The sequence below is a fragment of the Amblyomma mixtum genome, chromosome 2 (genome assembly GCF_055824585.1).
Source record: "Amblyomma mixtum isolate Tamu chromosome 2, ASM5582458v1, whole genome shotgun sequence".
NCBI classification, from domain to species: Eukaryota; Metazoa; Arthropoda; class Arachnida; order Ixodida; family Ixodidae; genus Amblyomma; species Amblyomma mixtum.
Genome location: NC_143013.1, coordinates 213,447,233 through 213,472,419, shown reverse-complemented (window position 1 = coordinate 213,472,419; position 25,187 = coordinate 213,447,233). Strand labels below are relative to the sequence as shown.

The window sequence follows — 25,187 nt, the reverse complement described above, 5'->3', positions numbered from 1 at the left end:
TAGAATAACTGAAAAAGAAAAAGAGGTTAGAGGAAAAGATGCTTCCATGTTTTAAGAGGAAGAAGAAAGAAGATCGAAGAACAGATACGCGCTGTAGGCACCGCGTGCATCGACGTCACGACAAAGCATGGAAGCCAGCGACCATCCAGAATGTCGATTACCTTCTTTTAAGGCGTAAGCCTTATTTCCCGCATTGAGCGAAAATCCATCTGTGTGCGTTAACACTCGATGGTACCTAAAAAGATGGCGTCCTCTTGCAGCCTGGCAGGTGGCGGTTAAATTAAGGATTGGTCGCGCGAGGTTGGCCGGGACAACCTCGATCCTACAAGCCTCACCGGTGGCAGCACCTGCCATCCCAGGGCAGTGGTGCGTCGCTTAACCGCTGCACCACTGGACCAGTAGGGGTATGAGGACTCCCATTGATCTATGAATGTAAAGTTGATAATGACCTCATGCAGACGGTCAGCATATCCGAATGCAGCCTGATGCGGCAGCTGGAGGGGAGACGGGGAGGGGGGTTGCGGGCCGCGGTAGGGCGACGGCTGCCTTCACGAAGTAAGCGCGCACACCAGAAGGGTTGCGGCGGCGTCGCGACAGAATTGCCAGCTGCGTGGCATCAGGTTAGAGTACGCCGCAGCGGGCGGAGACTGTTCAGGAAGCGAGCGGCCGGGCTTACTTACGCCTTCTCACACGCAAGCAGTCGAAATGTCTCTGCCGACATTTCCATCTCTGAAACATCCGTAAAGACATTACGGTAGTGAATAAAATGCACTTAGAGTAAGTTGTTTTCTTGAGAAAAACACTAATGAATAAGTTCGTGTTTTTATGATGTTTCTAACAAAGCCATTTCTCTCCATATGCAAGAATTTTTTTCGTCGAAAACTGGCAGCTAGCTGCCCTCGAATCGACGTTCTCGCTTCTGGCGGCGTCTGGCTCTGTTCCCACATAGAACCACAGAGAAAGGTCCAAGACCACTAAAGCCATCAAAAAGCGTTGATTTGCATAGTAAAGCACCTGCCTGTAGTGCTTTGTTACGACGTTATTGGCTGGAAAATTATCTTTCAACTGCCCGGAGTGGATGCTAGCGTACCCTTCCACGCTGAGGAAAGATGTCCATCCGGGAAAGAACGTGGGCTCCCGGGTGAAGAGGACAAGTACGAAGATCGCGAAGAAGAACATCATGATGCCTTCCCAGGGCCTGGTTCAGAAAGGCAAATAAAGGACATTATAAAAAAAATAACCACATATGTTTGTTTGTGGGCACAGCGATTTTACTAAGGCTTGTTTTTCGTAAATTGAGTCAGTTCTGCTCATGATACAAATAGCACTGAATCATATAATCCGTATGTGGGACAGATTTTCCGCCCCTCTTGCCTCTGAAGACAAGGAATTCATGTTAAAGAAAGCGTTAGGTCCGGGCAGTATTGGATAATCTGTGTCCAATCTTTTTGGAGAATTTGGTCTCCTATTATACTTCGCTGTAAGTGCATTTTAGTGTGTGGGGGGCTGTTGTAGCGTTGTATGTAGCACTGAAAAAACTCTGCGAACGATAACAACGCCCGCTATGCTGAAGTGCGGTGAGGTTCTTGTGAGAAGTCAGGTATGTCGGCACATTTCTGCGATTAGTCTAGCCCTGGTTTTAAGCGACTTCAAAATGGGCGGGGAAGTAGACTCCTTTTCTCCCGTCCACTGTCGCATAAATATAAAAAGTATAGCGCCACCAAGCATGCGGTCCATCTCTGTTTTTTTTTTGTGCTCGCATTACGTAATCATGTTATTCCCAAGGTCACAAGAACAGCTTTTGTTGACCGTACTGTTTGACGGGCAAAAACCACAGGAACGGGCAGCAAAACGCAGATATATTCATCAGTAATAAACAACATTAACGCACTTGGACAGTGAGCACTTGAACGTACTTTGCTTTTTTTCTTCTAATGAATCAAATGTAGACGAGCCATTTCATAGATCATAAGTAGCTTGCTTTTAGGAATCCTCTAAGCCTAAGCTGCCGCTATAATTAGCTGCTGGAATATGCCGCTGATTGAGTTGCCCACTGTGCGACCTTGCAGCTGTACATGCAATCTCAGTGCATGACGAAAAAATAATGCAGTAATGAATTTTAACATATTTTTTATAATCCTTCAATACAGTCGTATAACTATTCGTAATTTGTTCTAGACGGCACTGCCGTAGTCATTGAACACATTAGGAAAGCCTATCGAGCCTTGACGGGGGAAGACTCCGTCGCCCTCTACAAAAACTACTACAGATTCTTACAACCTGACAGCAAAACGAAACGTGTGAAGCTAAAATCGAAGCACTTTGCTGCTGGCACCGTGCCAGGTTTGTAATATTTCGGCTGGAAAAACTCATTCAAGTGACACATAGCTGCGTTTTTTGTGAATCGCGGAAAATTTTAGATTTTGTTGAGTGTGTTTGGATGGGTAGGAACAACTTTAACGAAAGAACAAAAGGTCCTCAAAGGTGGGCTTCTATTTGCTCATGAGTCCACGGGCATGGACTTCACAGAGAGCTTTGTCCACTCGCCATATTTGGCCAGCTGGTTGAGCGACCCCCAGAGCGGCCTCCCCACCATCAAGAGGAGGACGGGTACGGGGGGGGGGGGGGGGGGGCACTGGAAATTGTTGTGGGTATTCCCACAGGTAGTCTGTGAGAGTGGCCTTGACTACCCCACATGGTAAGCACGGTGGGAGGGTCAAGGTAGGGTGGTGGTAGCGAATAAGGAGGTACGGTGAGGTGTAGCAGTTTGTCGGCAGTTGGTGTTAGGCTGCTGGCGCGGAAATAAGCCGCGCTGTTAAAAGGAAACTGTGGTTTGGAGCGCTCTGATGTAGCAGAGCTGACGCGAGATGGGTTCCGAGATATATTCGTTAGTCTGCAAAGCCGCACTGTATTTTTATCAATGCGCATGTTTGGTGACTATAAAATATAGACCAACCGAAAAATTGGGTATTTGTATAGTAAAACTGCCGCAAAATTTTGAAGAATAAAATTAGAGACTGGCTATCAAACGACAAAAAAATCGCCAGTTACACCTGCATTAGGGAGTTTTAAACTTACAGCCTCTTGAAGTAGGAAATTTTCTTCACCTCCAGTGCGTTGCGTATCAGAGAACGGTAATTGAGACCTCCGTTATTTTACACTTGATAAGTCTTTAACACCACAAAAGTTTGTGTGGTGTTAACACCACAAAGTTTGTCTGAATGTGATAAGACATGTATCTAACCATAAAAAAAAAAATCTGTTAATTGCGTCTCACCCGCTTTCACCCAGTGAGCTCAGCAGAATTCGAAAAAAGGATTATACATACTTCATGGTGATGCTGTATTTCATAAAGAAAGAACTAGCCGATGCATAGAGTTCATCTTGTCCATTTCGAGTTTTTTATTACCCGCCCCTGATTCTTGTGAAATATAACTTTTCTCCTAAAATTAGATCTTCGACGGTGTGCGCATGTATTTGTGCGAAGGGATTCTTAAAAATTATTAGTCGTATCTGTAGTGCACATACGCCAAATTTACACTATGAAACACTCCAAAATTAATCACCTCTCTAGTAGCAGTTTCAATAAGGAACAAACGCCATATATACTTTTGTAGGTCAAACAGTATATGTATAGTATTTCAGTGTTCGAGCACAAAACTGGGGTACTGAGGTGTTGATCCACGTGGCAGTATTTTTCTTTACAACAATGATTAATTGCGGCTGCAAAAATTGTCGGCGCCTGACAGAAAACTTTGAGAGATCCCACGCAAAGATAAAGGAACACCTGCGCCAAAACAACGGTAAAAACCCGGAACGGCTGGCTTTACACACATTCAGTCATATCTCAATTGACTATCAGGTTTGTTCCTGCCTTTTTGTTTCTGTTATTTGTTATCGTGTTTGTTCGCTAGGATGGTAATGGCCGTGCGGAAAATTCAGCTATAACAATTACGGACGAAGCAGCAAGATGCCGAAGCGAGACACATTGAAACTATTCGTGCTGCTATCAGTATGGACGGAAAGCCTCACTTTGTTTCAATTAAAACGCAAATCAACAAACAGAAGCAAACCGCGAACGGAATTTACAGATATCCCAAAGTAAGAATCCGAAGACTACGCCGTTCACTGGCTCGTCCAAAACGTTCGTCAGTCTGACTGATGATGGATTTAGCCAATGGAAACTTGGCACTCAGAAAGTTTTATTAACCATCGCTAAGGTCTTACTCGAGGAAAAGAAATTTCTTTACGCCATTCACACTTTCTAGTTAACTACTTATAACGATTAAATGTAAAACTAGGTCAAAGTAAGACATAAATACCCATCTAGGAGCATGAAGCGAAAGTGAAAAGAAAAAGTGCATGAAAATAATACGAGACAGCAAAGCAGTTAATACCAGTATAGTTTAAACGGGGAGATTTGCAGTACGAAGCCAAAATTGCCAATAAAACTTCCCTCTGTCTCATGACTAATACAAGGCATTGCCTAATAAGGCGCCGGACATTCGGACTAAGGAACGGTGCATTTGCATCGGAGACGGAGGCACTTAGGGATATGAAAATCGATCTAAACTGCACCCGAAATAAGCCTACGATGCACGTGAGGGCACTCATTAGGTGAGGTTGTAAAGGCCTATGACTGCGAGGTCCCACTCACGACATCCAGGACTCGTTCTTGTACTGCACTCGGAGGGTCGCCTTGAGCTCACGGCGCTGACGCATGGTGTCCGGGGAGTAGATGCGCCTGGGTGAGAGGCGGAAATCGCTGATGGCATGAGAGGACGCTCATTATCTCAAATAGTCCATGCTTTGCACTGGCAGACTCATTACTTCACTCTGACGCTCGCTAACTCATACAAAGACTGAACGACTGAATCACTGGCTGATCGACCAGCTCAGTGACTGGCAACCGACTGGCTCTCACTCACTCACTCACTCACTCACTCACTCACTCACTCACTCACTCACTCACTCACTCACTCACTCACTCACTCACTCACTCACTCACTCACTCACTCACTCACTCACTCACTCACTCACTCACTCACTCACTCACTCACTCACTCACTCACTCACTCACTCACTCACTCACTCACTCACTCACTCACTCACTCACTCACTCACTCACTCACTCACTCACTCACTCACTCGCTCGCTCGCTCGCTCGCTCGCTCACTCAATCACTCACTCACTCACATCACTCACTCACTCACTCACTCACTCACTCACTCACTCACTCATTCACTCACTCATTCAAAACCCTTAATAGTCTGTCCAACATATTGAGAACAGAAAACTAGCACATGTCCATCATTGACACAAAAAAATTCCGAATATTAAAAAATTGTGAAATACGTTTAAGGAAATATTGAACGTAATGGCCCATTCTTCTGATGTGTAAAAAATGTTTCTTTTAACGTGTTTCAATCGATCGGATCGAGCCCTTAACACTGCCATAGAAAACCGATGGGGAACGATTTTGATGACAGCAAAAACGTTAATAGCAAACAAAAAATGCAAGACTGCCATAGGGTGATCTGTGGATATGTTGATTGTTATAGTAAAATCTTACATTATATGAAAAAATTTGCGTTCATAAACCGTTCCCCGCACAAAAATACTTTTGTTCAGAGCTGTCGGTTATGGTTTCTGTGCCTTCCCCCTCTCCTAACCCACTTCTTCCTTCCGCATGAAAGCGATACATGTTTTAGCTGCAAACAAAGGAAAAAGCTGACTATCAGAATAAACTTCCCTGTGTTCCTACAAAGTGCGCATTGGCTGCTCACAGGTGGCGCAGGTAGACGAAGTGCACGTAGGCCACGTTCAGCGCCAGCAGCGCCACCACGCAGGGACCGTTGGCTGCCAACCAGAACAAGGGAGAAGGCGTGCTTTTGTCCTCCAGGTGGCTGCGGAAAGGACGCTACCGTTGGCACGTCTGAGCGGAATGGCCGTATGAGATTAGCATCTGACACTTACTGCTGTTGTGGCTCTTCGATAACACAGTGATCACACCATCAAAAACGCCGGATTGGGGGAGTCATTGGTATGTAAGATTAAACATATCGGACAAAGATAGGTGGAGGCTAGCATCGCACTTTTGTACCGATACTAGAGGTAATTGCGATCTCGGTTGGTTTTACATACGGGGCGCATTTTTTTTAACGTTTACAAGTTTTTGTTTTGAAAACTGTGAGAGATATTTCGGTGCGGTCTGTGCGGGTGAAGTGTACAACACAACCTCAAAAACTCCAAATTTAAAATGAAACGATGCTCCACCTGTCGCAATGCGTTGGAGTGAATAGGGGCCTGGGAGAGAGTGCACTTGGGGGGGTCTACAAGGATGTGGAGCGTTTAGCGCTGCATTTTTTTGGAAACCGGACAACGTGAAGGATGGTAATGATTTTTTTTTTCAGAGACAGCATTATAGACATTCACGCCTGAAGTTTCGCAGGTTGAATGCGGTCTTCGCACGGCAGCTCACCTTATGACAATAAAACTCACCTCCGCAAATATCCACGTTTAGAATCACCTGATTAACTTTACAGAGCAGCCATGCGTTTACAGGAATACTCTGCACACGTGATCATGTGCAGCGCACACTACCTACTTGTCTGTATATGCTGGGTGGCACGTTAATATTTATTCCCAAGTCATCTGTAGATTAGAGGATAAGGCACTGTATAGTCTTTTACGGTAGCACCGCAAAAAAAGAAAAACAGAGGCGCAGCCTTTTGTCCGTAACGCAATATGCGTAAATGCACTTCTGGCGCCCTTGCACTTATTATTTCGCACTGCCTGCAATTTGTTTTCTCTTTTCATCGGAGCCAGTAGCCTTCGCTGTCTGTCGTGTTCCAGAGCGCTCCTCGCTCCTCTCACCTGTCGACGATGCGCGCGAAACGCAGCATGGCGTTGCTGCCCGTCGGGAGAAGGAAGGAGCCCAGGTGCGAGCCGAAGCACACCACCAGCAGCAGAGCGCGCAGCTGGACGCAGAAGTCCCTGCGCGACGTGAGCGGGAAAAGAGCGGCGCCTCAGAGATCAGTGTAGCAGCGGGGGGCAATAGTAGGAATTTGGGACAAGTGCTCCTAGTTCCCTTGACTGCCACCACGTGTCGCATGACATTGAACATTCAAAAATTGCTTTCTGACATCATCTATGACGTAAAAAGGAAAGAGAGTGACTGAGCGGCTGCAGAACAGAACGTGATAGGCCGCTAGGCTCAGCGGCAATTCCTGGTAGTGACACTCGCGCGCAAGATCTCACCGTCACGACCCCGCGCACGGTAAAATTAGCAAGATTCCTCGCTTTTTGCCCTCCCCCTCATCCATCACTCACGGTGCCGGAGGCTCGCCTTCTTCGACACATCCAAATGAATGCAGCCATCACCCCGTCCTGCCTCTTTTTCTATCGCTATCGATCGGAGCCTTCCTGTCCCAACTGCCCCTGCATCTATGCGGACCTGGCCCGTTGCCTCTTCTATTGCCCGGCTCCTCAGCAGTAGGGTTCCTACCCCCACCTTCTTTATCCATCACCGCCTGGCTCGACTGGCTTGGTGCTGAAGGGGACGAAGAACAGCGACTTCTGGTCGCCCAGGCGGTCGACATGCTCCGCCTGTAAATTATGCTCGAGTAAAGGTGTTCTACTGCTACTACTGCTTGGGTACTTTTTTGTTGTTTATCTTCTGCTCGATACGCACTCGTGTGTGGTGTTTTTGCAACAGACGTGGTTATATGGGTGCACCTTGGAGGTGGCGGTTAGGATAGGGTGGTGGGGGGTGATCGTACATGTGCAATTCGTTTCTTGAGCCCACACCCTCAAAAAAACACGGGGGCTGGGGCACAACAGTCGTTGATTGCAATGTTTGTTCCTCAGTAAAGAGGTCAACACTGAGGCTATCCTCCTCTGTATCTTTTAATTAACCCATGGTTTGCAACGATCACTGAGTGTCCAGTCAACCTCGCTGGAATTGGAGCTTCATACGGTAGAAAAGCAAAGCGATCACCGATTTTTGCTTTTGTTACACTGCAATTCTGTACAAGCCTTGAAGGCTGTGAAAGCATATTTCGGGGGAGAATTAAAGTCGAGCTTTATTAAGCCTTAGCACATATAGAAATGCTATCACTAATTACTAAACTTTTTGGCAGTTTCAACTGCGTCTTTCACATCTGTTTTAAATAAAACTATCTCTTATCTGGGTTGCCATCGCTAACGAATATAAGAGGTTTATGTGCCGGCTACGGGTTCATGAGACCGCAACATTTAGGCTTGATGACACTGCTGTCGCGGGTTCCGCTGGAGATGCTTCCTCTGATATCGGGGAAGCTACTTGGACGGCGAAAACAACGACATTCTTTGTGTGAGATATTCACCTGCGGAAACTCCGCAAATCACAGTGACTGGATATAAATGTGTAAGAAGTACGAGCACGTCATAATATTTGATTAATTGCTTTGTGACGTAGCTATACTATCGATTACACTAAGACTCAGATGTTCATATTAAAACCGCAAGGCAGCAACCAAATTGTAATGATTTGCAGCGGGCATTCTGCGCTGCTTTCAGCAAATATCAATCAGTGAAACAGGTATATTAAGCATGCAACACTCTAAGCAGGTTATCATCGACGCTTTTGCTGACTACATAGTTTTAAACGTGTCATGGAAACACCCTGGTCTTTGGCAATGGCGCTTTGTATTTTCACGAGAAGTTGCACCTTAGCCACCAGGATTTCCACCCATTTGCGCAAGATCTTCTAATCAAGGCTACGTCATGGTGAAAGATTACGTGAACATGATGAGATTAAGAAGAAACACGAGCGGAAAGGAGCACACATTTGTTAGTTCGTTGCAGTGCTAGCGTATATATTCGCGCCAATTGCGCCAGATCATTTGCATGTCGGGGATTACTTAGCAGTTCCCGTGTGCACAGACGTACACAGCAGCAAGCAAGCAAGATTCTGCACAATTAAGCAATGCTTCCGCAAATGCGCAAGGTCAGGGCGCAGCGCTAAACGAGCGATCGCAGTGAACACGGGATTCCTGCCTGCATCACGACGGTGGGGCACAGCCTTAATCACGAGGATCGTTTACATCCGAACGTCACCTCTCGCCGTAAGTAAGGAGACAACTAGTCACGTTCATTGAGGGGCGCGGACGTTAATCGTAAGGAGAGCCCGATAACAGACAAAGCAGCGGTCGACCTCTCGCTTCCTGAGCACGAAAACACGTCGGAATAGCCGCCTTTTGTTAAGCCTCGGAATAGAATGACGCCGTGCCTCCCCGCTTGTTTTTCCTCTGTTCTGTATTAACTACTGACGCAGGCCAATGATTCAGGCTTCTGTTTTGCCGGTAGGCACATATTAAACGCAGAGAGTCCTTGACCCCTTTTCTCTCGATACAAATGCAAGGCTCTACTTATGATGTCACGGAAGGCGGCTACGTTGAGCGAGCTGTGTTTAGGGCGAATAAAAGTGCCTTCCTAAGACTAATAACAAAAAGGTATGCCAAAGGCGTTGTTAGGAATGGGCATCCCAGCCGGTCTCACTGTTGGGACTGGAGCATCTCAGCCTGCTGCCACTGTTGCGCAGAGCTGAGCGAAGAAACGGTCGAGGCGACGGTGAGTCAACGGACGTTTATGTACAATAAGTACAAGGGCTTTACATGATAGGTACAAGGGCCGAGAGCACAACGGGTTAGCAAAAAGGAGCAAGGCAATGCCCCAGGCGAGCGTCTCCCTGGCGTGAAGTCTCGTCTGCTACCCGTCTGCTGCTCCGGCTCAGCGCGGCTCTGTTTTCATAGCCTCCGGTGACGGTTGCAGCAGCCAGGCATATGAACGCTCCAAGCAGGTCACACCACTGGCCCCCGTTTGGATTGGACAAATGGTCGAGAGGAGCTCGGCCATTGAAGGCTTGCAGTCTGGGAAGGAGTGGCGGCGAAGCTTCCTATGAGTCTCGAGCCGACGCTAGCGACGAGAGGGGTAAGGGACTGCGCCAGGTGACCCAGGATGAACCATGCTGCAAGCCGCGACATGGCCAAGAGTCCGGGCTTGCTTTTGCGCAATGACGGGTGCAGGGCGCTGGTTTCCACGGCGGCCAGCGGTATGCGTGCTCGGGCATAACAGCGTACACATACAATGACAGGCGCCTAGTGGAGGGCTCCGGATCTATTGCAACCATCTGGGGTTCTCTGACGTGGACTGATTGCACCGATACACGGCACACGGTGCTATCGCACTTTGCCTCCACTGGCTTTTGACGCGACGGGCGTACGAATACGAAGAGACTTGTTAATAGAAAGTTTCTTAATTCGGGATTGACCTCAGTTAACTTAGTTAGGTGACTGAGGTCACCAGAGAGTCACCTCTGGTGCGCTCGTTAATGTCATGTGGATGCACGGTACATACAGGACAATAAAGTAAGGCTAGAATACGTTTTTCTTCACAGAGTTGGCAATTGAGCACTTGACAGTAGGCTGGAAATGGGTCGTTGGGTTTGAGGTCATGCTTAAGAAGACAGCGCAGTCACGGGGCACAATCACCAAAGAACACTGATGTGTTCGCGCTTGCGCTACTCGCCTGCGCCATTTGGGGTCCTAAATATGGCTAGTACCACGCGAGGAAAAAAAGACAGGGATCAATAGAGTTAAAAAAGGAGGAAAATTTTCTTTCTCGAAATAAACGAGCATGCAGCGCACCTAACTCTTGTCCTAAACGTTCGGCCGCGCAACCAGTCATTAAAGACCCGGACACCCTACGCGCACTCTTCTAAACATATAACGAAGACGGTGCGACCAACGGGGTCAAAGATGACAGATGACCGACAGGACCAGCGCACACTCGAGACTGGCCTGTTCGCCCGGCGATCAGGCGGACACACAGAATGGCAGGTTCGGGGCGCAAGTTTTTTGAAGTAGGAAAGGACAATGTCTATAAGAAATACATATGCTCAAGTTCTACTCTTGTTTGGGCTAGTTAGTCCAAATAGCTCGAACAAGGGTTATTATTTGCGCACGTTGAATAGCCACCTGGAAAAATGGTTGGTCGACAGCACTGCGCGTAACATGTGCGAAATTCGGCACGATTAACTTTCTCCAAAAGGAAACGTAATGTGGAAACAACAAATTCCACTTAATATGCGGTGTAAACACGCCACTGTCTTGCCGCCAGGTTCAGCCGTTGCTAGCTGTTGGGGCTGCCGGTCATTTTAAATTTCGGATACAATTATCAGATATTAAAATTTCATGTTCGCATCTGATTCGAAAGCGTTTCTAATATTCGAAAGGACATAATATTCAAAACTGAACTCGAAGCATTACCTTTTTTGCTAGCGGACGAGTCCTGGGAGGGTTAGCGACAACCACAAATCAACATAACAGCGTCGCGCGCAGTGGTGGCGGCTGTGAGGTAGCGGCTAAAAGCGCTTTGTCATTAGTACCATTGTTTTTGAAATCAGTACTTTGGCCGCAAGAATCTTGGAGGGCAAGACTTGCAGTGAGATGTCAGCGAAGCACAGATCCATGGCACCAATGCTTTTTCAGAATATTCGGCAGAGGGCCTTGGGATCGTTGACGCAGCGCGTGAGGTACTTTGCACGCGTGCATCATGTGCAATGCGCCTGACGGAGCTCATCTAAGAAGAAGGTGATGTCAAATAACAAAATAGGGGCCATTTGAGCACTTGGCTTTCAACGTTACAGCGCTGCCGAATATCCGGTTTTAGAAGCCTGTCCTACAATCTGCTGCTGTCCTCTCATGGCGCTCTACACTCGTGCAGAAGTTTGAGTTGCGCATGTAGGACAAAATGTGATGAATGATTAAAGAAGAGATAAGCAGAAAATCTGAAGGCGTTGTGTGGGCCTTCAAGTGCCGTCTTCTCACTCAAGACTTATAAGCGTGCTCTTATTGCTCTCGTCACGTAGTTGTTAGCCGTAATGATGTTAGCGTTGCTGTCATGCTTCACAAAATATGTACAGAATGTCGCAACACATCTAAGTTTCATGATCTGTGCAGGGGACACGAGTCTTCCGACTATTAAACCCATCTTTGAACTGCTGGTTTTGAGCCCTGCTTTGCTTCGAACATAGCAACCTGCGAAAGTTGGAGCTGGTATGCCAGCTGCGTATTAGACCAAAGAGAGTTTTAAATAGCTACGAAAATTGTGAGTGCCCGCAAAGAATACCTCACACTGGTAACACGGCATCGTTTGCGTTTTTTCCTATGAAAGTGTGTTTTGTACTTCTTTATCATTAAGCATCATAAGACGTCATTTAAATCACAGTCATGATGCTCTAACCTGAAATATTTTCTTCTGCTCTACACTAGGGTCCGTGAGGGTAAAGCAGTTAGGACAGTCCTTTAATTCTCGTAATCTCGCCTGTCAAGTTCCAGCATGGAGATTGGTGACAAGAACCATGGTTATACCGTTATGCATTGGTTCAATCATCCACCTTGTCAAAATAAAAATGCCGTTAAATACGCAAATGCATCATTGCGTATTTTGTACGCATTCATTGTACGCTAATCGGTTCGATATCTAAGTATAAAAAGAATGAAATCGGCTCCATCTTAACTGCGGTTGGCATGCCTTTCTTTCCCACTGCTGGGGTCTTTACAACAGTAAAAAACAAAACAAAAATAGAACCGTGATCAAGCACTCAGCACTTTTTCGGCGCATCAAATAGAACCGAGTGCCGAACGCATGAGTTTTTGGAGCAGTCAGTACTGTTTCTAGATTCTTTAGCATGGTATTTATTGACAGCTGGAATCGACCCACTGGCCGATGTTACCTGAAATGGTTCGGCCAAGCGCGCGCTCGTTGTTACCAACGCCTCCAGGAGGCACACTGACCGAATGCAAGCGTGTTCTGGCCCCGCGTAACAACTGCAGCGTCTGTGCGCGAGGACATTCGCCTTGTCTCATTGACTTTAAGAGAGTTTTATGTACCGTCTCGGGCAGCCCAAAGAAGGAACATAGAAGCCGGTAATTTACTGATAGCAGCTACAGTGCTAACCAATCGATATGCGGACTGCATCGTTCGCCGCTCCCCAAGCTTCGCACCAAATGTAACTTTATGCCGATAGACGATGCGCGAGAGTTCGGCCTCGGCAATTTGGGAAATGGGCCAACTGCGTCTCCGGCCGGTCCGAGAGCGACATAACATGCCGGCGTGCAGTTTGTTGAACAAGATGTTGTCTAGGAATGTTTGTGTCATGCGCGTTCAGGTCCGCTGCCCAGTCGGACCGCACGCTCAGGAAGTTTTCCGCGCAGAAACGTCGGTCACCGAAATTGTGCTGTCCGCTGCTTTAGCGAATTAAGGCGCAGAGTTTGCTGAGGTAGCGCGTGAGGATGTTCCCACCACGCGAACAATTGTCTCCTCATCTCACAATTGGGACGCCTAAAATAATTCAAATGAAGAGTAGGACCCAGCACGGCTCGATGCGAATTGTTTCTACAGCTCAAATGCCATAAAAACAAACTCAACCAGGTGCATCTTTATAACGTAGATGCAGAGAATCCTCGCGCCTTCTGGCTTCTATCATTGTGCGAGACATATCTACGAGCCGGCATTCAATGCGCTTATGTGTTTCAGCAATTGCACGAAACTTTCTAGGCCCGCCCGGCGTGCAGGTCGCTACGCGCTCTTTCTCTGAAATCGTGACTTCTTCTCCAAGACGGCTTTCTCCTCACAGCGTGCCTCTTACATTCTCATACCAAGCACCGCTAGGGCGCCAAGAGAAGAGAGGCTAAGAACAGCGATCAATACAACCAATTTTCTCCTCTGACAGTCGACCACTTCGCCTTCTTGGAATGAACAGTGATTTCTTGCTGAGTACTCCCGAGGGTCAATTGTGAGCGAACTCATTCAGTTTTTCTTTATGCTGACTACTTCTATCCACATTATATCTTGGCGCACCTGGTCCATTCATTACGGGAATAAGCACACATTTCTCAAAAAGAATGAGAAAAAAACTTCTACTGCCGCAGTCGGGATCTAGGGTTTGGGATGCGGTAGACGTGCGTGGGAGTATTAGCCTCGTTCATTTTGGAGTTGCACGTTGGTTTACTGATTACGGATGGTTGGGTCTTGCGCAACACTTGAACGGCCGCCGGGTTGGTATAGGCTTAATATCGGTACCGGGAGTGGAAGCAGGGTTCAGGTGATTGGTATCAGAGCTCCGTGTATCTGGATAGCTAGGGTTCTCTTCGGCCGCCGGCTAAAAGTGGGACCCTCGTTACCGCCACGGGCATTTCGCCCTTACTCGTTATCGTTTTGTCTTAAGACACTCCGGCCATCGCTCCCTCCGGCTGTTCGGCTAATTGAGTTTTGCGACTCGCCCCGCCTCGACCGTAAAGGGCTCGGGATTGCAGGTTGGCCTGATTTCCTCTCTGCACTCGAGAACTTCTTCGAGGTCAAAAAAAAAAGAAAAACGAAAAAAAAGCGGTAATGGATTGAGCACACAGTCGTTGCAGAAAGCAAATGGCCCAAACCTCAGGACAGTGACCTTCTTTCGATGCGTCCGGCACGCCATGTTTGAAGGCTGCGGCCTTCTTTGCTGCCATCCCCAGAATATGTCCGCCGCGACTACGACCTCTTTTCTGCCAACGTTAACTTTGCCAGAGATGAATTCACGGTAGTAATTTGCTGACTACATTAAAGGTTCAAAGCCTCCCGGCACGAGTAGAACTTGAACACGTCTAGTGAATGGCTGCACGTGGCAGCAAGAAGCGACTCAGCTAAGTTCGGCGATCATCTGAGATATTTTTATGCCTAAAACAAAGGGAAAGTGAGGAATGGCTTGACAGAGTGGAGTAGACCCTTCGAAGAAGCAGCCGAAGGCAAGTGCATATGAGCGTGGACAAGCCAAATGAAAAAGAAAAGCAATTTGAATTTAGGCCTATGCACGTTGAAGGACTGAGGGTCGAGTCCTGCTGAAATGAGTTTGTATGCGACTGAACATCTGACAGTAAACCGAACGGGCTATGGGCAAATGGGCTTTTCGAAGGGCTCATTGAATGAGAACGTTCGATGTGCGTGCTTCGGGCACGAGTCAATTAATCATCCAACAGGCCGCGACCTCCGGTATCAGAGGCCTCTGCGGACGCACTGCCTAGTGGAATCAAGAAAAAAATTCTCGTTAGCAAGCTGCTCTACCGTCCCTGATGAGCTGGATACACCCTCGGTCAAAGCTACGTCAAAGCAAGCAGCAACAGCGTTTTGACACTAGCATTGCCGCACTTGCGCTGAAACACAACATGCTTTTCAGAGTGTTACACGAACTTTACCCACAGAACCCGAAGAAAGAGGTTTTTTTCACTGGTCCTTTCTTTCTCATATCTTTTTCACGAGGCTATTGCCATACTCGTATGATGAAATCCAGTGAATACCTCTGGGAAGGGTGCATAGGTTTTAAAAGTAGAGGCACCATTGAAGCTGACCTAATTCTACTGGCTAGCCTGCACTGGGGGTTTTTTTTTGTGCGTGTTCAAAACTGCAGGCTTGTAATAAAGGGAGGTTTGCTCGTCGCGTGCGTGCCATTTATACGGACCTTTTAGAAGTGACGAATGAAAGCCAAGGAGCGCACACGTCGGCAATTAGTAAATCGCGACTATACCGTACATGTTCGGCTACCGTACATGTTCGGCACCTTAATGACGCATCGATCTTCTTTTTCCAACGGTTCGCCCTTCCTCTTTCACCCCCATCCGTCTGCCACCATGTCGCGCGGCAATTAGGAGCGGTTGATGCGGGTCCAAAAATGAAACTTGCCGGCCGTGCTTCGTGCGAGCCGCTGACGGCTTTAGGCATGCTTCGTCGAACGCACTTGTTTCAGTGCTCGTGCTGTGGGGTACAGGCGCGTACTGACAGTAGCTCGTTAAGGTGAATTTCCGCTTCTTGCGGTACAATTCGAGCGGCAAGATCCTTGAACTGAGCTACGGAAAAACCAGCCTCTTCTTCCGCGCTCGGCTTAGCCCTGGAATAATGTAGGGGATTACTTCCGTACTGTTGTATCGTCCCGACAGCATGGGGAGACAATTAGGCGCCGCCGTTTTGCCTTTGCAGCAGTCTTAAGCGCTGCGTGGTTGGCCATGTGCGAGCTATCGAATAATGTCCTTTATAAACGCGAAATAAATTTTCACTTCGACAAGATTAGAGAATATCTTTGTAACCTTCCTGTTCCTTAAAAATCCTTCACCAATATCCAGCTACACGTTCTTAGCCATAGCAAGGTGAAAAATTCAGGGGGCACTTTGGCTCTCTAAAGTGGTGCAAGGCGAAAGCGCTTCCTGGCGCACTGTTTGTTTTCATTTATTTTTTATTTTTCACGACGCGTCTGTCGACACGGCTGCCGACAGCGTCTGCTAACGACAGTATGAGGCATTAAAGGCTTTCGCCTTAATATACGTTCCATCCCTGACCGTGCTTTCTTCAACCGTATCTGTGCATCCCCAGTATGACACCCTCCCCGTTGCCTTGAATTCTATTCTAATCTGAATTTTGCCCGTTTACTCTGGACGCGTTGCCTTTGAATCATCCCATTATCTTTACTTTTCTCTGCCGACGTGGCGGTTATAGCTCTTAGAGATCTTTATAGGCTTTTAGAACACATCCTGGACGCTTAGCTATTGGCCAAGGTATATGCTTTCTTTTTCTTTCTTTCCCCCTCCACCAGTACAAACTCAAGCCTTGTGCCCTGAACGCTGTGTTTATCTGCACCTCTTGCATGCGAAGTGGCTTTTCTCCATCGCAACATGCTTGACGAGATTTAACACCGTCCATGAGATAAGGTTCATCTAGTTAGTGCCACGTGACAGCTGTCTTTTAAGTGGTTGCTATAGAACTTAGCTGTTTTTGGCGCTGTGATCTTGATGTTGAATTGTGCTGGAGTTGCTTTTTGTGCGCTGTACTTACCTTTCTTTTTTTTTTGTGAGATAGCTTGTGCTCGAAGAGGTAGCCTATCATATTTAGGATGAAGATACTGAGTTTTAAGAAGGAAGGGAAGCTTTTCGCCAAACAGCGCCTAGGCACAAGGTATGTTTCCTTTCACAAAGTCGAGTCAACGACCGATTTTCCAAGAATTTTGAGAGAAACCGAGAACTAGGCCAGGGGAAATCTTGTGCCGATTGTATTATCGGTGGGTACCCCGCGGCATTGGGGATCAAACTCCGCGCCCACCGCATGTGAAACGAACTCTCAGGTCAGTAGGCCAACGCCATGGTCCCTTTGCTATTTTCCTTTGAAATGGTTCTCGCAGACTATACATACCACTGAGCGTAACACACTGACCAAAAGCCTTCGTTCAGGTTGGTGCAAAAAATAGCGCGAAGGACTGACGGGATGACAAAGACAAGCGCTACTGTATCAATTCACCAACTCGCCCACATTTCGGCTTTTCTTCCAGCCGTTGCGCCACTGTAGATATTTCTGAGATAATTGTCATTGCGGCAAAGTGTATGCGGTACCGCGTGCATAGAGGGATGTATGATAAATGCTTTCAGAAATCAGTGTACCGTCAATGCTGTCAGCGTACTTATACATATTGAGTGTGTAAAGTATCTCGACGACTAAAGAGGATTTAGAATCTTTGATCTTGCAGCTGTGAAGAGGAAAGCACATCAAGTTTTGGGTCAAATTTTAATTTTCAAAACGCTACCAACCCCTCACTGTAACAGAGCCTCAAGAAGTGAGATAATAACGTAAAGGTATGTTCGGTGAAGTAATATCGATTTCTAAAGCTCTCAACCCTAGTGCAACACATAGGTGCGCGGAATCAAAATCCCTATGCACGAGCGTCGTTTCGAAATTATTCGGACGTATGCGCTGTTTCTTGTGACGTAAGCGAACTTTCTCATACGGTGATTATTCCTGTCAATTAATTGGCCATGAAATTTCCACGAGCCGAGAAAGAAATCGCCGGGACCAGGACAGCGCATTTCTGCGGTTTCGTTATTTTCGCACGACCTGAACCTTCACCCCTACCCAATGTGAGCTCTCGTCGTAAAGCCCCGCGTGGTCGATACTCGACGTCACCAACTGGCGCCATCTTCCGGCCGCCAGTATCGAACACTAACTCAATGGAGACATTTTCACTTGTAAATAAGCCCATATATGCAGCGCGGTGAGATTCTGGGTGAAAACACTCACAGCGATGGCCTAGTCTTCCTACGGGCTGCGAAAACAGACGCGCAGAATGCGCCCTACTTCATGCCAACAATGTCTAATGGCCTTCGATGGTCATTGAGATGAACCCGCGATACATTAGTGGTGCGAGAGAGTCCCAACCTCGGGTCTCAATCTACTCTGTCAGTCAGTGAGGTGAGTCAGACATTCTGAATTCACGCGGTAATAACAGATGCATTAAGGATAGTTGCTAGGCCAGTTGGTACATGATCTCACCCAACCCCACATGATCTCCCGTGTAGCGCGCTGTTTTACGGTAAAAAAACAGATGCTCAGTACCATTTGGTACGTGATGCAAGCCGCGCAAAACTAGAAGCATTCGTTCAGATTCTATGGGACCAGTTACAGAAACATCAGCTATATATTTGCAGCACACGAAAATGCGTGCCTTCTCTTACAGAGAAGGGGACAATTTTGATCCTATGTGTGCATCAGAGCGCATGCATTCCCGACATGACCGCCGTGCCTGTCAATTTCTTCCGAGTCCCGCAACGCTTAGAGCATGCGGTGGTTACGGAGACACAGCGAATACTTACGCGATCTGCAGCCTCATTTCTGGATCCTCTTTCTCCGGCTTGGCCTCCTCTGAAAGGTGACGGAAGTGCAATTTTCGAGTTCAGTCTAAAATTAAAAAAAAAGAGAATCTCAAAAAATGGTTTGGTTTCGTTTATGGGGTTTAACGTCCCAAAGCGACTAAGGTATGAGGGACGCCGTAGTAGAGGGCTCCATGTCTGAGATGCTTTACGTACAAAAAAGCGCGAAGTCCAAAGGTGCGAGGTCCGTTTTGTGGAACATTTTTAACAGCTTTTACTATGGACTCTAAAAGCGCTAAGAAGGACGAATTGCGCTTTTTGTCGGGCTCGAAACGAGAATTTCACTGCGTCAGCATTTTTCATAAATGTGAAGCTAAAATTGCTTTCGTGTACCATGTGTACCGGGAACTGAATTATCTCGGCCGCGTCTGTTAAGTATGTGGTGGTGCATGCTTAAAAATGATGAATGCACTTGAAGTATAGTCCGCAACATTTCCACACTTTCAGAGCCGAAAACAGTTCATTATTTTGCGTTGAGAGCTGAGAAAATTGTGCCTTCGAGCTCCCTCATAAAAACTGAAGAAATGCACCTAGGGAGCCGTAATTCGTATCTACATACGGCTCAATTTTCTTTGTCATCAAACTTATCACTTAACCCATGTTCATTACTGGACACAGTACTGTCCTATTGACCGGCAATTTACACTGACCTGTGCCAGCTGCATCTAATCTTATATCCGCATACTTCCCAATCTCATCTGTCCCCACCTGAGTCTCTGCCCGCCCTTGCTACCCCTATTTTCATTCTTCACTATCAATTGCATCGCTGTCTGAAAATGTTGTCTTAAGTTGCTAATTACTCTTACTTTGCACTGACAGAATAATTAGAAAAAGGTGACAGTCGCAAAAATGCCCGCTTCGCACCCTATTCAACAACGACTCATACACCATAACCATCTACGCTACGTGGTATTAATTATGTTTGCTTTTATTAGGTATTATTTGCTCTGCTTTCTATTATGTATGTGTCGTACCTACTAGCACTCATTTCAAGGACTACAGTCTAAAATAAATGGAGAAAATAAAAAAATCCAACCACAGATTTCCATACTGCGCTGTGCAACACTGGACAAAAAAATGCTGCATAATTCGTATTCTTTTGACTGTCCGCTGATCCCAAAATTTGAGCTTCTAAACGTCTATAGCCCTTGCACTGTGTACCAGAATTTATGGTACTTACTTTATATTCTTTTTAGGCGAGCGATATGTCGCTTATGCGCCACAAAGCGCAGCATAGCTAACGAAGGAAGGAACGAGCGACACAATGAGCGAATGAATGGACGAATGAAACCAAAGTAAAGTGTGGGAAAGCACGGAATGAGGCTTGAGGCCTCCGCCGCCCTTATAGAACAGGGGCCACCTGCCTCCAGGCATGGGCGGCACTACGGGGCGCGAGTATTTGAGCACCGATGCCCGCTGCAGTTCAAGAATCAGTGCCCTCGCCGCGGCCGACATTATGGTGACGGCCAGCGTGCGCCGAGCCAGCGATGCCAGCGCCGCGCTGGCGACGCCCAGCAGGGTGGCGAGCAGCAGGGGCCGGTAGACCAGGCCAGCGCCCGCCAGCAGCAGCAGGGAGGCGCGTCGTAGCAGCCGGCTACGGTCCATGGTGACCGCAAAGACCGAGGAGCAGATGAGCGTCATTACCGAGTCCTGTGGCCGAGAAGACAGCAGGCGCACCGGCAGTTAGGAAAGCCGCTATAATGCGTTGAAACCTGAACCTATAGGGTGAAGCTATTGGAGCGGTATGTGGGATTTAACTTCCCGAAGCCACAAGTAGGGTTATGAGGGACGCAGTTGTGGGAGCCTCTGGGTCGGTATCGGCAACCAGAGGTCCTTTGACGCGCATTTACATTGAACGGCACACGTGTGTGGTTTTTGTTTTCATTTCGCCTCCATCTAAATCCGGTCGCCACGGCCGGGATCCGAAACCGCATTCTTGAGCTCGGCATCCGAACGCCAAAGGCGCGGAGCCATGGAGAGTTGGAGGGAAAAGGAAGAATCTTATTAATATGAGACCACCTTTTTAGTCCACCTCAGTGAGACGGCGAGTTGAGCTAGTTGGTTCATACTGACTGTGAATTACAGTGCAGAGACAAGGACAGAGTAAGCAGTCTGGTTCCTCTATCCCTTGTCTCTGAGCTGTTATTCGCAGTTTTTGTTTTTACTCCACCTTGCGACTTTTTTGTTCATGTGTTTATTTAGACGTGGAAGTACTCTATGCGAAAGTGAGCTGAAACTGAGGAAGGAAAGAAAAACTTGGGGCCTTCTTAAACGCGTTTTTAAAGAACAAAATGAGTTGGCACATTAAAGCTGTCCTACCCCAAAATATTGCAAAGGACCCCCAAATTTCGCAAGTAGGCCCACCCCGGAATTCAATTAAGGTCCATTTGCGGATGGATTAATGTGGAATAGTCGGTATTAGTGGGTTGACTCAGGAGCAGAAGTGGGTGGGGTCAGTATAACACCATAGCACAACCTAGTGAAAGATACTCGGACATTCTTGTCTCCAGATTTTCAAATTTGGCGGTGCTGATGACGTCATGACTCTCTCGACCAATTGAGAAATTTATTACGGAGAAAGCGGGTAGTATTTTCAAGACGACAACCTTAATGGGATCGCATTAAAAACCAGCATGCTTTTGCTCGGCTCTTCAGCTTTAGTTTTCAAACTATCGTGCTGATTTGGATGACTGTGGTTTATCTGCAAGAACAAGTAACAAGTCTTCCGGTTCTTACAATCTCTTGTGAAAATTGTCAAACTTTAAGGATACTGCAGTTTTTTTCGTATTGCTTCTCAACAACTGTGTAGCCCTGAAAAAATTAATTTATTAAAGACAGTTAATTTTATTTCAAACTGCGCTTAAGCGTGTCACTCTGATTCCACAACTATTGCGAAAGTTTTGTTTGTGCTAAAAAAATTCTGACCTTTATTTACTTTGGAGCTGTAGATCCTCTCACGTACTATCAGCAAGAAATGAAACGCGAGCAAGAGAAATGAAACGCGAGGAGCAAAATGGTAATACCTTAGCTGGAGGGATATTACTATATCAGCAGGGTAATTTCCGTTCGAATGCTAGAATACTGTCCTTTAGAAATGTTAATCAACATTGCTTCTATTTCCTGCCCAGGAGCTAATATTTTGGTTTCACTGTGTTGCCACTCCAGTTTTCTTGTTCGTGTTTCATTTGTTGCTGATAGTACAATAAAGGGCCTCATAAAATAACCAACTCCCAAAACGCGTCACTGGAAGACCAGGTTAAGTCACGTTCAGAAAGGAAACAGTTCTTGCTCCTGCGCTTTAGAACGTACAATAATAACGCAGCGAAAAGGCCTTTCATCACTTGTTAGTGTGGCTTTTCGCACAAATATGCATTTGAAAGAAAAATTGCTCTAACTCTACGTAAGAAAAACATCTACCGAGGAAAGCAAACGAGACTTAACTTGAAGCGAAAAAAAAAAGCTACGTTTCCTGAATATAAACAAAGAAAATGTAGGCGTTTTTTTTTTAAACGAAGAATTCGGAATCAGTCCGAGATTTTCTATTTTGTGTGAACGCTTAATGCAAGAAGTCTGTTCATAGAATGAAGCCTTCCCACATCATACTGTATACTGCATGCTTGCCAGAACTGGGACTTGAGTAGAGATAATACGACTCCGATACCACGCATAGTATATTTGCCATTTTAACACACATAACACTACAATAATGTTACGCGCACCCAAATTGCGACTTCAGTCCAGACATCGCTACTTTGATTATATTCAGGGTGTTTTATTCCTCTTAAATTTGTTGCCGGGTCACAGGAATCACGAGAACATTCTTATTTATTGCCGCACCATTGTTCATAGAGGAAACAACGCATGGCCTGAAGGAAAAAGTTAGCATTATCTGCGTTGCTTGTGCCGAAGTGAAGTGTTCTAAGGAACTCATCTACAGATAAGATCCATAGGAAATTCTTAAAAGATGAACGGAGTGAGCTCTCAGGCTCATGTGCGAGATAATGTTTATTCTGCGCGATTCGTACGAATAGTTATTCGGGGAAAGATCTAGCGGCTTCAATGGCACAGTTCCTGAGCCCGGATTAACGCTCAGAGGAATTTTCAGTTATTGGAAAGAGTGACGTCACAATTTGTGAAAGCAATGTCAACATTACGCTTCACCGTGAGGAATCTAATCGAGCGATATAGTGTGAGGTACTAACACCGAGTGCTTTCTTTCTTTCCTGTCTTTTCTTTTTAAATTTGAAATCTGATTTAGGGCCGTGATGCACTCGGAGAGTTTGTTTCGTTATTTATGCATTCGAGTGACTCCAGAACCGCGGCCGTCACTCCTCTTTTGAAGAAAAGAACTGTAGCGCAACCAAGACGTACATAAGAGAGTCCTGTATGGTCCTTTTTTGCGTATATCTTGGTTGCGCTACAGTTCTTTTCTCACAACATGCATCATCTAGCCCAACAAAAGGTTCTTCTAAACCATCTCCTCTTTTGAGAGGAAGATATTCGAAGTAAGGGAGGTTCAAGCGCTTTCCACGTAATCACAACACGCTTTGAAGCCCATATCTCCAAGAAGCTAAGTGAAAAAAAAAAAGAAAGACAGGCGCTCCTATACTAAGGTTAAAGCTTACCCCATGACGCAGGTGTCGCCTGTGTAATTATAGACCGTGTTTCATCTATGATTTTTCACAATATTTAAAAATAGTCTTTTTGACTTAGAGCAGCGCTTTTTCGGCGTAGCCTTGTCAGCGGTGTAGTACATCAAAATACAGCTAAGGCAAGCTAACCAGCAGGTGGGATAACTAATTATGAATGGTTACTTTTAACTATTACTGTTGGGCTCCTTAAATACTGAGAGGCGTGTAGTCCACAGCAAGTATTATCCAAATCAGTTTTTATAATTTTGAAAACGCGGTTACCCTCGGCGCTGTAGCCTAACAAATTCTCTCTTCATCGCGCCAAAATACTGGCGATTTCGGGAAACTTGTAGACAAAGCCTCAACCAGTGTACGTAACTCGCTGAAATAGACAAAATTTGTTGGGCCGCAGTACCGAAGGTAACCTCGGTTTCAAAATTCTAAAAGCTAGCATGAATACCTCTCAATAATTAATGAGCCTAACAGTGATAGTAGAAAAAAGTTACCTATGCAATATTAGTTAATCAGCCTGCTAGTTAGCATGTCTTAGCTGTAATCAGATGTACTACAACGTTGACAACGCTATGTCGATAAAGCTTATTTTTAAAAATTATGTGAAGTCTTAGGTAAGACACCTTGTAGAACTCCTGTTATTATTGACATTTGATGAAGGGCACACACAGGAGTAAAAAAGATTAGCATTAGTGACGGGCCACAGAAGCTGAAGATAGCAACGCTCAGCTCTGTGGTTAGGAACACGCTGATAACAAACGTGCCAGGTGTGTTCGCAAAGCACAGCGCCCCGCCGACCACATGATGCTATTTTCTCCGCTCCGGTAACGTCATTGCGCTAATCTTTTTTACTCCCGATTGTACAGCCGATGTTCAAAGAAAGACCAAGGGTGCGGCGCTGATAACGTTGTTTGTCCACAATATGTTGGGCCTGTGCGTTGAGCTCGGCAATAATAAGAAATCGAAACGAAGCAAAGAAAGACTTTTATCGACATTCGGAAGGAATAAGTTTGCTGACATACAACAAACCTCCAGCTAGGCTGTTGATCTCATACGTCTGCTAAGATGAGGACACACTTTGCAAAAAGCATCCGTTTGACAACGCAGCTGCACAGCCGGATAAAAAAAAAAAAAAAAACACACAGTGCGAAACCTGCTGTAACGCAGAAAATAGCAGATGAGATTACTAATTTTTCAAGTTCTTGCTTAAGGTGACCGACACTACAAAGTGTTTTGCTAGGGTATGCGCGCTTCTTGTAGTAAAAAAGTGAATAAATGAAATTCATAAAGAAAAAAGTACGTCATATAAAATCGGTCGCGGGCAATTCGAGAAATCCCAGTGGTGATCTGTATTTTTTTGAAGAAAGCGTGGAACCTTTCATGCACATCTTTCGAGCGGGCTTTGTGGACCACAAATAAATTGGGCATGCAATTTTTTGCACTTACATGGCAAGAACAGCAGCTTTTTTCTTTGGAGAGCGCTGCTAGGAAATTAAGATGGCTATGGGTTGATCAGAAAAAAACCTAGCCGCTTACATTTGTCATACTTAACGTCGTGGTGATAGGACACTTCGCCCCCCCCCCCCGAAAAAAAAAATAAAAAGAAAAGATCAAGAATCTTTTACGGGAAACAGTAGGCGGCTCCGGTACATATCCTGCGAGTGAATGGTCAAAAGACGAAAACACCCAATAGCTTTCTATTACTCTATTACGCCATGCAGCAGCGGCATAAAAAGGCCTTCCCATATTGCCCCTGGGAATTAGTATTGTGTAGCCCTCC

General features: G+C 46.3%; 1 protein-coding gene across 1 annotated transcript in view; it reads right to left on the bottom strand.

Moving 5' to 3' along the window:
- Nucleotides 1-889: 889 nt before the first annotated feature.
- LOC149362499 (Na(+)/citrate cotransporter-like) overlaps nucleotides 890-25,187 on the bottom strand; it is a 39,740-nt gene continuing 15,442 nt past the window's right edge. The window contains exons 3-9 of the mRNA XM_089568315.1: nucleotides 20,129-20,414; nucleotides 18,708-18,756; nucleotides 6,877-6,996; nucleotides 5,787-5,906; nucleotides 4,658-4,744; nucleotides 1,091-1,198; nucleotides 890-935 (exon numbers count right to left, since the gene is read on the bottom strand). Coding sequence (XP_089424441.1) covers nucleotides 890-935; nucleotides 1,091-1,198; nucleotides 4,658-4,744; nucleotides 5,787-5,906; nucleotides 6,877-6,996; nucleotides 18,708-18,756; nucleotides 20,129-20,414 — 816 coding nt within the window. The remainder of the gene's footprint in view (nucleotides 936-1,090; nucleotides 1,199-4,657; nucleotides 4,745-5,786; nucleotides 5,907-6,876; nucleotides 6,997-18,707; nucleotides 18,757-20,128; nucleotides 20,415-25,187) is intronic.